At 44.5% G+C, this 14,423-nt stretch overlaps 1 protein-coding gene across 5 annotated transcripts in view; it reads left to right on the forward strand.

Moving 5' to 3' along the window:
• Nucleotides 1–14,423, forward strand: part of mib1 (MIB E3 ubiquitin protein ligase 1) — a 71,573-nt gene that overhangs the window by 23,689 nt on the left and 33,461 nt on the right. For all 5 annotated transcript variants that reach the window (XM_056292581.1, XM_056292585.1, XM_056292583.1 and 2 more), the window contains 5 exons: nt 1,275–1,419; nt 1,578–1,711; nt 2,953–3,060; nt 3,300–3,497; nt 3,763–3,914. In XM_056292581.1, coding sequence (XP_056148556.1) covers nt 1,275–1,419; nt 1,578–1,711; nt 2,953–3,060; nt 3,300–3,497; nt 3,763–3,914 — 737 coding nt within the window. The remainder of the gene's footprint in view (nt 1–1,274; nt 1,420–1,577; nt 1,712–2,952; nt 3,061–3,299; nt 3,498–3,762; nt 3,915–14,423) is intronic.

The raw sequence follows: 14,423 nt of genomic DNA on the forward strand, positions 1-14,423 counted from the left end.
GGACTCCGGAGATGTTTGCCATCAAGACAATGGCTCAAATGTAGGTGTAATTGTAAGATAAAATTGATACTGAAGGACCCTGCCCTGTGACTGTTTGTTTAATTTTCTGCTGCTCTCTTTGCACTTGAGTCATTTTCCTGTGTAGAACTGACTATTGTTTTGGTAGTTTTTAGTATGCAGAATCATGTTAACAAAGGTTCGTCTCAGCCGAATTAGTATGCACATGATAAAAGCTATAGCCATTATGCTGATGATCACATTTGTTTGTTCTTTACAGCAGAATTTTATTCTTCCCTTAATATGGAGTTTATTCATTGCTCTCCACAACACTTCAGGCTATACAATGCCAGTCTACTCCAGTATGCCACTTGTCCCTGCCAAACCAGCCCCCTTCAGCAGCTAATGAGCCTTATAACGTGAAGATGGGCTGTAGCTTTGATCACTAACCATGGCTGTTCGCCTCTTGTTGCCGCTGCTACTGCAGCAGTCTCTGTTATTGATAGCATCCTCCAGGACAGCCCCAGCTCTGGCTCAACAGACACAAATGGTAAATTGACTGCATTTATATAGCGCTTTTCTAGTTTACCGACCACTCAAAGCGCTTTACAGTGTGTGCCTCACATTCACCCATTCACACACATTCATACACTAATGGCGGAGGCTGCCATGCAAGGCACCAACCTGCTCATTAGGAACAGTTAGGGGTTCAGTGTCTTGCTCAGAGACACTTCGACACGCTCTCTGGAGGAGCAGGGGATTGAACTAGGAACCTTCCAGTTACTAGACGATCCGCTCTACCGCCTGAGCCATGCCGCCCTGAAAGTGTCTCTTCCACATGCATCCAAGCTCAGGATGATATGATTTGAAATTGGAAAGAGTTTCGGTGTGTTCTCTGAAACCCTGGAGAGGATGCGTTTATTAGTTGTATAGATGAGGAATAGTCTCGCTAATAGAAGGGGCCTCTCTCTTGCTCTCTCTTCATTGCAAGTGAACATCCTCTGAATGAATAATGAGAGCAAAACTTTAAATTAGTCTGTGATAATCTTTTGTCTGTCCCTTCGTCTTTTTCCTGTTGAAACAGGCTTCCTTTCATTCCTTCCTCGCAGGACAGTTTCTTTGCTGAAAAAAAAAATTCAGTCCCTCTCCATCTATCTCTCTGTCTCTAATCTTACTCACTTCTCTCTCTTTCTCTGTCTGCCTCTCGGCCACTTATAGAGTAGACCACAGACAAGCAATTGTCCTTATACTAATGAGTTTGTCATTTGTCTCAACAGACCCTAGGCAAAGTGGGCCGTGTCCAGCAGATCTATTCTGACAGTGACCTGAAGGTGGAGGTTTGCGGCACATCGTGGACGTACAATCCTGCCGCTGTCACCAAGGTTGCCCCCTCTGGCTCAGCTGTCACCAACGCCTCAGGAGGTGGGCATGAGCATGTGATACATAGAGCGCTGAGTAAAGTCAAACTCGACATGCGTACACACAACTTCATTCTCTGCACTATCAAATCACTCTCCGCTTCTGTTTTAACACACATACAAATCCGCCTCAGTCATTGTTCTCTCCCCGCGTGCTTGCAGAACGTCTGTCTCAGCTGCTGAAGAAGCTGTTTGAGACCCAGGAGTCTGGAGACATCAATGAGGAGCTGGTCAAGGCAGCAGCTAACGGAGACTTGGCTAAAGTGGAGGATATTCTCAAGAGACCCGATGTGGATGTAAGTACTTGAGTACTGATGAGCTTTAGTGCTATATAGTAGTTGCTGGACTGATGGATGAATGGGTGGATGGCCTGACTAGATCAGGTCTCATTGTTAATCTTAAAAGGGTAAAAATGGTAGACACTGACCTGCGGGTCCAGTGGTCAGTCTCATTTGATAACCCTGTCTGAGCCTCGATCACAGCTCACTAATTCACTCATTGTAGGTGGTTACTGTCAATGAGGTTACACAATATTTGTATATCTTAAAGTAACACCTTTGTTACTATTTGTAGTCTCGTATTGCTCAATGGTTAGAGCATGACACATATGTTGCTAAGGTTAGGCATTGAGTTCTCAGCAGGACTACTTAAAAGCTCTTTTTTAAAACCCACACCAAACTGCATATACGAATTGTATATACATTAAATGGAAACCATTTACTTAGTCATTGAGAATCTAGAAAACTTCCCAGTGTATCTAAGGACATCAGTCATTGCAGTTGAATTGACTTTTCTTGCCTTTACCCTGCTGTCAGTATATGGAGGAGTGGCATGGGGTCTCCTAGGATAGGGCAGTAAGCGCCTCTCTCAATCTGAAAAGCATTAAGCAAGGGCCCAGAGGAGGCACTGAGGAGCATTGGTGCACTGCAGTACAGGCCTAGCATCAAGTTGAGATCTACGAGCCTCGTAAGGCCACAGATTCTGTCCTGACAAAAGCTACAAGCTAGGGCAAACATCCGTTTGCAGAGGACAGAAACCTGTGCTCCATTTTGCCAATGACAGTTGGTTAGGTCTAGCTTCCTGAATGTTCTGCAATACTGTCTTCATTCACAGACAGAATCTGTGTGTGTGTGTGTGTGTGTGTGTGGGTGTGTGTGAGCGTGTTTGGGTGTGTGTAAGAGAGAGATAGAGGCTGGCCAGGTGCCCTACCGGCTTTCAGTGGAATTATTTGCTTAAAGCTGAGCACGCCGAGCTCGGCCAAGTGATCCACCCGCCAGGACAAGAGACGTCTCGAGACTCCCAAAGGGGATTGTATTAATATTTATGCGCCGAGTTATTGCAGTGCCGCAGTTCGCAATGAAACACACACACATTCATGGTACACATAGACACTCCCACTCACAAGACCCACTTAAACACATACACTGACTGATCTGCCGGCGCTTGATGCGAACAGCTAGTTCAGTGGATCTACATAAAAAAACATGACATATGCAGATACGTGCACACTCTCCCTCTAACTTTAACATCTTTGCAGGTGAACGGGCAGTGTGCTGGACACACAGCCATGCAGGCGGCCAGTCAGAACGGTCACGTGGACGTGCTTAAGCTATTGCTCAAACACAGTGTGGACCTGGAGGCTGAGGTTCGTGGAGTTAAAGACCTCCTCCCCGTATAGTTATATTTGCTCTTATCAATCATACTGTTAAATTCCTTTTATCTATGTATAGATAACCTGAAAGCCCTCACTTGCACATACACACGCAAATACTCTTATACTCATCTTAGCCCATGTTAGGTATCCTGTCATGACAAGAAAGAGCAGAGAGAATGGAGGAACAACCAGTTATGTGTCTCTTGTTGGGTTATGTGACTTTTCTGCAGGACAAAGATGGAGACCGGGCAGTACACCATGCAGCTTTTGGGGATGAGGGCTCTGTCATTGAGGTGCTGCAGAGGGGCGGGGCCGACCTGAACGCCCGAAACAAGCGCAGGCAAACGCCACTACACATTGCTGTCAACAAGGGCCACCTGCAGGTGGTCAAGACCCTGCTGGACTTTGGCTGCCATCCCAGCCTCCAGGTATCACTTTTGTGTTAAGATATCTAGAAATACAATGCATTTTTTTTATGTTCATGAATACATGATATGGATTCAGACAGCAACAGTTTAAATTTAATAGCCCCCAGTCAAAACATTTAGCAGGTGTGTTCTCACCTGTTTTCACAGTGTTGAGCTGTTGTTTGTTGTAACAGTCTTTTATAATCACTGTAGACTCGACATGACCCAAGCACTTTGACTTGGTGAGTGACAAAGTGAATGACAGTAGATTTAATACAACCCACAGGATTCAGAGGGTGACACGCCTTTGCATGATGCCATCAGCAAGAAGAGAGACGACATGCTGTCTGTGCTGCTAGAGGCCGGTGCTGATGTAACAATCACCAACAACAACGGCTTTAATGCCCTGCACCACGCTGCACTGAGAGGAAACCCCAGGTATGAGACATGTTTAAGACTTGTTTGTTGTTGTTGTTTTTTTATTTCTTTGTTTTTGTGTGCCATCATCTTCAATCCAGTCTCTAGCTTCAGCACAGCGGAAAAATGTGCTTACTCTGCACACAAAGGGAATGTATGTGTACATCCATTTTTAATTATTTATTTTTAATGGAATGGCAGAACATAATGAATATGCCAAATTCATCACTATCAACCAACAAAATCTTTGAACATAGCAGTCAAAATCTAAACTTGGTGTGATTCAGTTAATTGAAAGGGAGTTGACTTTCAAGACGCTGTCTAAAACAATCTTCTGACACTTACAATCCATCCCTAATGGCTACAGCAAAGGACACTAATATGTCACTCTTTATCCATCACTTAATCATCTGTCACTAGAAAGAATGACATCTGGGCCCTGACACTTCAAAGGCACATAAAAGATATGAACTATGCTATTCATAGTTGAGTTTTCCATCATCCTATCATATCTCGAAGCAGAGGGGTTTCCAACTATTTGCTATCCAGGCCCATGTGTTTGCAATGTTTTTTTTTTTTTTTTTAAATCCTGCCAAACACTATGCCGGTTGATTTTTACTAATTGAGTTTCCCCTTCTCTGATTGAAGGTGTGCCAATCATTGAAATTAGTTGGTGCAGTATTTAGTTGCAATTAAAACCTCCATGCAGTGGCTGTCATTGCCACTATTTGCAGACCACTGCAGTAGCCTGAAAGCATCACAGGTAGATATAAAGCACTCTGCATGGATAAGACTCTTTGATAATTTATAGTTCCTAAAATTCCTAAAAAGTTTGGAATGTACACATAAAGTATAGAAAACAACTTTCAGTTCTGATATGGAATTGCAAAGGCTGTGTCATTTCACACATTGTGACATTTGTTGTTGTGAAGAATGATCTTATATGGCATGAAGAATAATCTGATGTGGCACCATGTTGACTGACAGTCACATTGTATGAATCACATTGAGCGCTAAAAAATCCTGTCACAAAATTAAGAAGTACAGAACTGTGAAAAGTGACTGGAAATGTGATGCAAACTATATATATGTTGCTAAAAAAATGCCCAGGGCCATTGCAATTTTACCTAAACAATCTATTTAGAGCCCCCCCCATATATTATATTTGCCAGATGGGCAAGCATGGTTTCATTCCTAGGCTAGCAAGAATTTGCATGGAATGCACGAGTTGTGTTCCATCAAATGATAAAAAGAAACTTGATTACCATTTGAGAGATCAATGGATCGTAGTGTGAGTGACAGCAAATTACAAGTCTCATGACTCCACATGAATTCACTCCAGTATCTCTGCTGTTCTCAAAAAAAAAGACCCAAGCAATAATTTTTTCACAAATATAGAAAAGCCTTCAAATTTTATTTTAAAATGAAAATTACTTATCGAAGTTATAAGACTGGAAAATTCATTTTTGATAAAATTTTTGTCATCAACATACTCTGATGCATGCACTTGTAAAAACCGTTGAATAAAGCTGCAGATTTTAATCAAATTATCATAACGTGGAACATGTGCAGTTTGAAGGTAATGGTTTGAAATTCTTCCCAGCAGATTCCATTTAAAATTCAAAAGCAGTTAAAAGCCAATTGCCCATGTCGAATGTCTACGCAGAATGCCCATTTGACTTTTGTCCAAATACGAGACCATGAAAGGTCAGGGTAGCTCAGCACTGCTATTTCAGTGCTCAGATTGTACATCAAGCTCAAGTTAAGAGTTATTTTTAGCCTGTCACTGTATGGTTCAGCCTATATGCTTATCTGTCGCCACAACGGATGTTATGGACTCAGTTCATATTACACTACACTTAAGGCTGTGAAAGCATCTGTTAAATTGTTTTCTTTTTCAGAGTGTATAGTCAATGACCCTTGGAGTGCATTATTTGTTTCCTTTGCTGTTAGGCGGTGTATTGCTCTCCATCTTAGCAGAGACTAGCCTGAGGCCTCTGGCCTCGTCCAGCAGTGACAACGATCTGCCTTGTCCTTGGTCACAGCTATTTCTGGCTCCACCTGGTCACTGCTCTATTCTGTGGTGGGTTTATTCTGGTCTCTGAGCCATGGGAATATTAAGGATGGCTCAGAGAGACTACTATTTGTACTAAGTTGGTCATCCGGGGCTTCTGAAGGCAATGGAAGTTAGTGTTTAAGGGTCCAGGTCATAGACTCTACAATCTCATTTTTTTCTTTCTTTCGGAGAGTCAACAGCTGCCCGTCTTTGAGATTTTGGCTTGAGTGTATGCGTGTGTACTCGTGTGTGTTTGTGCATGTATGTGTGTGCGTATGTCCCAGCCCAAGGGTACAGAAACAAGTGGTATTCCCCTCTGCTGGCACACATTTTACTGGCACAAGGACAAATGGAATTGAGGTCAGAGGACTGCGGAGCACCTGCCACCCCTAGCCTGGCCATCCCTAGCCCCAGCCCGCCACCTCTGGCACAGCCAGGAGAATAGCCTTTCTAAAACCCATGCCTCCTCTGAACAGCCTGCATTCTGAAAGATAACCTGTAAGGTAATAATCCAGACTGTAATCAGCCTGCGCCCGACGTTCTATTTCTTGTCTCATGCCTGCGTTAAGGTCATTTTTTATTACCTTGCGATATATCGTACATCATTTTTTTCAGTCTTTTTATAATACTGACAAATGCTGGGTTAGTTATAGTTTTCAAATGAATCCCTATTCCACATACACTGTATATGTGAATGTATAAGGGCACAGCAGAATTTAGTGGTGGTGGAACTGGTCATCACAAGGACTTACACAGCCCACTCTTGTGTGTAACATCACAGTCCTCAGTCTGTTATTGACTTGGAGGTGAAAAGTGCTTGAATCAGTATTTCCTATTGCAGGGCCCTTTAGATGTTGCATCGTGTGTGTGTGTGTGTGTGTGTGTGTGTGTGTGTGTGTGTGTGTGTGTGTGTGTGTGTGTGTGTGTGTGTGTGTGCGTGTGTGCGTGTGTGCGTGCGTGCGTGCGTGTGTGTGTTAGGGAGCACTTGGCTTTGGTCTGCGCTCTGTCCCCTTGGCCTGTGCTCTGTCCCCTTGCCTTCAATGAAATGAAGATATATGTTGCCTTCACCAGTCTGGCCATTTACTTTTATTTCACGCTCGAGCTCTCGCAATATTGCCGAGACTGTCCTCTAGACTCGGCCCCAGTCTTAAAGCCCTCTCAAATCTCTCCCTGAGTTGAAGTGAAACCACTTGGATTGGTGTGTTGTTCCCCCCCCCCCCCAAAAAAAAAATGGAGGGGCGGTTGTTTCGATTGAGTGCTCAGAGGAAGTCCTGCTGGAGAGTCATATCTCTGAAGAGTAGCCTCGGCGACCGTTTTGAAGAGTTGCTCAGATCGAAGCAGCATTGAACCCCTCTGAAGAATGATTTGAGGCCGGATGCCTCTCACGCCTGCTTAATGATCGGCGTCATAAGTCGTCGCTTCACTACACAGAGATTCACGGTTGTGTCCATGCCTCTTCCTCGTGTTTAGATTGAGTATCAGCACAGAATGTTCTGGCACAGAGTTGCAAGAAACCTGGGTAAAAAGTACAGTCTAATCTGTCATCTCTGATCAGCACTTTGATGAGAGCACACAAAGTGATGTAGATTTAAAAAAAGGGGGGAGGCAAGCTCTCCTCTGCTTGTGTTTCTGCCATTCTTTCCCTTTGTAAGTGATGTCCGCTTTCAGCATCAAACAGTAGTTGTTGGAACCAAGGGGAGATTGCTGCTGTGTCCCTGGTGTGTGTGTATGTGTGTGAGTGGTAATGTATTTTGGTGTAGTAAGAGTGCAGGAGGGCCTAGAAGATGGAGGAGGACATAAAGGAGAAGCCCTGTTGTTGACAAATGAGTTTGGGTATGTGGAGTCCCAAATACTGAGACAAATCAACTCTACCAGCAGGGGTTGCCCAGTAATCTGGGAGCATAACTATACATCACCCCCTTTATTGCTCATACACACAGTAAGCTACACTGTGTGAAATCGCAGCTCCTCATAAATTAAACCTCGTTGTTAAGTTTAATAGTTACCAATAAATTGAAAATGACCAGAGTAACTGATGGTAACTTGATCGAAGAAGCCTTCCTCCAAACAGCCACAGCGTGTGTTTTGTCTGTGTGTGTTTACTGCATTGTCTGCCTTCAAGGGTAGCCTGTTTCATCTCTGTGCCTCTCCCTCGGGCTGTTAGAGGCCAGTAGCTGCTACAACACTGTAAACAGTACGATTAATAGTCTGTGACTCATAAATGGGCTCCAAACAAGCCTTGCAGCGCTGGCCTGCTCCCTTTTTTTGTGTGTGTGTGTCTCTGCCTTTTTAATATTTGCTTCCCACCTAACCCCCTTTCATATGGCCCTCGGCCTCTTTTAACACACCCAACGTGCAGGACAACCACATACGGTAATTGCCTCACCTGCATTATGGAAGGTACCACTCGCTGTTCACACTGTTTTCCCAAAAGTTGACAAGTGTTCCCCATCTAACAGTTCACTCTGCCAGAACTAATAGGCAGTGCCGTAATGGCAGTTGTAACAGGGATCATAATTAAGCAGGAAATAGGGTTCTGGGCATGTGTGGAGACCACTGTGTGAAATAGGTTGAACGTTTTGTGTGTCAGGGGGCTTACTGCTGCACTCCTGATGTTTACTGCTGCCGACATTTGTGGAATTCGGAGTTTTATCGCCCCCTCCATCCCCACATCCCCCTTCCCACCCCTCCTTACTCACTCAGATTAGGCTAATCGGGGAGGCTGTGTCAGACCGGTGCAATTGTGTGGGCTAGTTCCTGTTCCATGAGACGCGTAGCTCATCGCTGGTGACGACGGCTGATCACAAGGCCCCCTCCAAAGATGAAGAGGATTTTTAACAAGATTTTAATTAGACACTTGATGTCTTTGTACTCTTTTTTGCTTTTCACACTGCATTGTCAGCTACTCGCTGTACACCTGACCCCCCGTTGAGTCTTTAAGACCCGTCCCCTTCACATCCCCAATGTGTTAGAATAATTAGACCTATGAGTGATGTGATTTTAGATCACTCCTCTATCAAGGTGTTTTATCATGTTGTTAGCCATTTTTTGTTGTCCAAGTGAGAGAACAGGTCAGTTTGACACAGGCTTAATGGTCAGCCAAATTAGGAAAATGGAGAAAAGGGGAGAGGGAGAGAGAAAGAGACAGACAGAGATTGAGGAGGGGTTGGGGGGGGTCACAGTGAGATGTGTGTTTAGTTTAATCTGCCTGCCTATACTGCGGCAGCAGCTCTAGCCATTTGTGTATATGTGCATGTGTGTGAGTGTGAGAGAGAAGGGGAGAGTCTGTAACAGTGAGGGGTCTGCTCTTGTGATTTGTTTGTTGAGCTCCTGTCCTCTGGAGCATCTGGCTCTCATCTCCCCCTCCTCGTCCAATCTCACTATGGGAGGCTTTAGAGGCAAGCGTCCAAAGAATGAGTGAGTGTGTATGTGTGTGTTTGGGCCTGTGTCTGTCCCCTGCACACAACTGTATCTACCACCTTATTTCAATTGCAGTCTTAATTTTACCTTAGATCTTGCTCTTTCCAGTGCCATTTTGCACGTGCTGTGCTCCATTGAAAGTAATTCTTTAGCCCACACCCCTCTCCCTCCCTCCCTACAGTGTAATTGACTGTTATCATCCAATAGTGGTTAGTTCTGGAGTTGTCTCAGCTACGCAGCTGTGCATTCTCACAGGAGGCATGTGAGCACTAGGGTTCTGAAATAGCACATACGGTACGTCTGCCCCCTGCTATTTTTGACACAGCCCTCGATGGTGTGGTCTGAATATCAATCTCTCCTAGGGCAGAGAGGCAGCGCTTAGTCAGAAAAGGGGACCCACACCAAATGGTTTAAAGCCGATATTGGTCTTCTTTTTTTTTTATTTGCCCAAAAAAAAAAAGGACAGGTTGAGCATGGAACATAACACTTAATTAATGAACACTCGAACATAGATCACACAGGGGAAACTTTATAGTCTAATGTCATCATCATCTTAGCACACACTGCTAGACATTACAGAGATGGTGCTGAAGGCATCGCAGCACGGGGGCTCCTGCAGTCATCAAAGCATAGCTACAGCTGGTTGAAGGGGACCAAATCCATTCAAGAGGTGATTTGGTTCCATTTTACCAGCTTTAGCAAAGCATTGTGGAATATCCGTTTTCGGGGACAGTGGGTGGGAACTGGTGGTGAAGCGCCCAAGAGTTCCGCTGCGGTGTAGTTTTGCCACCAACGTGGACAGTAGTACAACAGAGGGAGAGAGAGGAGAAGACACACTGCATTTGAATATCACTCATCCAATTTGAGGAGGCTCGTAATACTGTGTCAGCCTGCCCTCTGAAGTAGACAATGACGGCTCCATTAAACTCTCTCACTCGCACGCACACTCACATGCACACTTATCTCTTTCACTCTCTTTGTGACACACACTGGTTCACAGGCCACAATACATGGCACAACCGAAGTTTATGTACCTTTGCTAACTCTCCTTTGCTTCGTTCCAACCAGTCTTTGTCCTCATTGCTATATTTTAAATTTTATTCTCACCCTCCTTCCAGAGAGGGAGAAAAATTGTTCCCTGAGAAAAGGATAATAATAATCTGTAGAGGTGCACTTGAGTCAAATGTCCCGAAGTCATGTAGCAATTACAGGCTCTGACAGATGGGCCCTGCTGCCAGCACACTGCTGCTCTGCTCCGGTCACCAAGATGGCCAACAGACACACAAGCTCTCTCTCTCTCTCTCTCTCTCTCTCTCTCTCTCTCTCTCTCTCTCTCTCTCTCTCTCTCTCTCTCTCTCTCTCTCTCTCTCTCGCTCGCTTGCTCTTCCGTTCTCTCTGTCACACTCCTAAAGCAGCACTCTGTGGTGTAAAGTCACAACATTAATTTAGAACAGTCATTTAGGTCCTATAGACTGATTTTTTTGATGCTATGGTACGAACAATGGCTCAGGGCAATCCCCCCCCATCTCACTTTGCTTTCATGTGCAGTGAATTTACGACCTATTTTTGGTTTTATTGTCTGCATTACTTTAACTTAAATTATGTTCTTTTGTATCTTCAAACCTATTCAGAAACATAGACTGCAATTTAAATTGACTGAAGTCTTTTTTTTTTTTTTTTTACTGTCTTTTTGTTGGTTTGTTTCCACCAAAGCACAAGTGAGTTTCTCATAGTGGCGAATGACAGCTGAGATAGACCGAACTGCTTGTAGACAGGCTGGAGGTCAACACAGACCAGCTTGATATGGCACACCAGAGGCAGGTCTATTTGTAACATACGCTTACACTAATGCTCACTCTTTCATAGTCGTCACACAAACACACACACACACGCACACGCACACGCACGCACACACACACACACACACACACACAAACACACACATGCGCGTGTGTGTGTACAAACACAGTATCTCAAGAGTCAGGTGGTCAAGCATACAGGCTGCTCACCTCATCCACTGGCCATAAAGGGCAAAAGCAAGTGAGACGACAGGCACTGAGCATTTGATAATGTCAGCATCTGCTGTGTGTGTCACTCAGACTGCAGGTCATTGCTATTGAGGGCCTGGGAGGAACATGCAGTGCAAGCCACAACCCCCACCCCCAACTCCCAAGTGCGTCATACCTCTACAGTGATGCCTTGACAGAGACAGGCGAACAGATGTGCACGGAAATGGGTATAAATGGAGAATATAATAAAATAGGGTTGGACTGTAAAGAAGCAGTATTGCCCCAGAGCTCCCTGCCTTGACTCCGTCAAAAATGGAATGTTTTATGTACCTTGTGTGGGTCTGTCGAGGTGACCTTTACTCGCTTGTTTGTGGAAGTTTTGTTTCCTTTTCAGGTTCAGTTATTATGAACTGCTTTTATCCCCATTTAACAACTGTGGAAAAAGATGAGGTAACTCGCTGTTCAAAATGTGTGCCGTGAAGAAAAATGTGTTAGGTCTTCCTCAAGCCTAGGCCCTTTCCCTTCAGCTCTGTTAAAAACCTGAGTGCTCCCTCCATTTTAGTCTTCACGCATCAAATATGATTTTGCTGAAGCAAAAAATGGAAAATGTTGTGAAGGGATGAACAGGTTGCAAACCTAATTTCTTTTTATGCTTTAAACTTTTTTCCCCTTTCCCAGATGCCAGTGAAATATGAAGGCAGACTGTCAAGCCTTAGCTTTACATCTTTTCTCTCAAGCAGACCAAATGGAATAAGTCTCGGCGCCACACTTGGCATGTTAATCAATTCGGGAATCAAGTATCGTGGGATAATTTTTTTGGGGGGGGTGAGGTGGTGTAGCAGTTTTTATTCTACCAATTGAATAGCACTGAGATGGCACATATATGGTTTTCCATTGGTGCACTACGTCATTCTATTCTTTTGTTGCAGGCTTTTTGTGAACATGCACAGATTGCAGTCTTTGTATTCTTTGCTAGAGAAAATCGCCATTTAACAAAAGAAGCCCGGTCTGTTGGATGAACGTCATTAGATAAATGAGTGTTTTAGTTTTCCAGTTTAAAAGATCCGTATTACAAACTTTGCCAGTCGAAGACAAATTAAGTAGTGTAAATGCAAATTAGATATCAGTGAACCACTGAATTTCTAGTTTCCCATCCAGATTCACTTTGCTTAGCTAGCCTATTTGCATTTAGTCTTATTTGTCTGGAAATGTCTTTAAGAATTATTTTTTTAAGCATTTTTCGAATTGTGCACAGTGCACTTGAAGTAGACATGGAATAGAGTCTAAAGAGCAGGGGTCTAAAGAATGACTAGTCCATGGTTAAACTGGTAAAGGCCTTGTCCACAATTCAGATGGGGCCCAAAGAGGGAGCAGTAGGTATTAGAATTGGTGAAAGTGCCAGATATGAATAGCAGGCCATGCAGAACTGCTCCCTGTCACCCCCCGCACCTCACTCTCGCACATCTCTCAGTGTGTCTCTGTCCCTTGTTCCTGTTCTGTTGCTTTTATTTGTTTGAGGCAATTGACAATTGGAATCAGCTGACAGGCCAGAGTTGACTCTGATCCTGCATTGTCACTTTTCGATGGCCTAATCTAACTGCCATGCGGCCCAGCAAAGCATTTGGCAAGCATAGCAAACGTGAACAATGAGAGCAGGAATCAGGGGAGGCAGGGAGGGGAGCATGGGGGCAGTCGGGTTGGTAGAGGATAGCAGGGAAAGGGGTGGGGGTAGATGTGGGGCATGGGGGTGGGGGGTTGAACACACATTATGGGTAACACAGCAGCCATACGATACAGCACTGGGGTAGAGCTAGCTTGTGGCAGCAGCGGCCTCAACGGCTCTCTGATCTGCTTCCTCAGCAACTCTCCTGCTCTTTCAATCACATGTAGTTTAAAAAAAAAGGCAATGGTGGCAAAGATTCGCCCCAGTTTACCTTCTCTACTCCCTCCTGCCTCAACAGTGTGGGACCACTGGAAAAGATTATGTTATTAATGCAAGCTCGAGCATACCGCTCTGCTTGCTGAAGTTGGGGCTAAGTTGCAGCTGGCCGCCTTTCAAGGGCCGTAATGCAGTAAAACCATCCAGTGATGAAAGGAGGCCCTGTTTGAATGGCAACGTCGCAAGCCGATTGTTAGCCCTGTAGTTATAAAACAGCAAACCCAAATACAACTGATATCTGATAATTGACTCCGCAAATTTTCTATGAATTGTTGGTTTAGCGTGATGATGTTTTTTTTCTTTGCTTTATTGGCCAAATCATCCAATTTGAGAAAGCAGTAAGTTCGCCACAGCGATTATTGCTGCAGTAAGCCTGCCCAGAGACAGTATAGCTAATGTATGAGCCCTAAACCACACACATTCTCTCTCGCTCTCTCGCTCTCTCTCTCTCTCTCCCTCTGTCTTCTGCCTGCTTTTTCCACTTAAACCACAATCATAGCCACATTAACAATCGCCATAGCTCAAGACACATCCTCAGCCAGCCCAGTCCAACATAATTTTTGCCGTGCGAGGACTCACACCTCACCAAGAATACATACTTCTTTACATTCCATAGCTATCATATGTTCATATGGGTACATAAAGAAGTATGTACACCAAGGAGGCAATCTCAGATATCACATTCTCTCACCTTTCACCAAGGTCAGGGAAGTTAGGAGCAGAACATTTTTCTTCACCCGTTTCCCTCCCAAGTATGGCAGTGTGCACCGTAAGGTGACTTTGAGCGTAAATTCAGTTCAACGCTCAAGGCTTTTCTTCAGTGGCCATGTAAGGCTTAACTGCCAGCTCCACCACACATGCACATACGCACAACCCCCTGGAGCATATCAGAGGTGTTGTAGTCCATACCATAGCCGACTGTCCCTGTGACCCCCACTGTCCTCCAGAGACCTGAGAGAAACCATTAGAATTATGAAGAAAAAAAGAGTCGTTCTCCCTTTTTTCAGTTGTTGGAAGGTGGTCCACTTCTTCGTTTAGGGGGGAAAAAATTGGGAAATGGTGTAATGAGTGGCTGGTCAAAAGCAGCAGCACCTAAATCAAAGGAG

This window comes from Lampris incognitus, chromosome 14 (assembly GCF_029633865.1).
Source record: "Lampris incognitus isolate fLamInc1 chromosome 14, fLamInc1.hap2, whole genome shotgun sequence".
NCBI classification, from domain to species: Eukaryota; Metazoa; Chordata; class Actinopteri; order Lampriformes; family Lampridae; genus Lampris; species Lampris incognitus.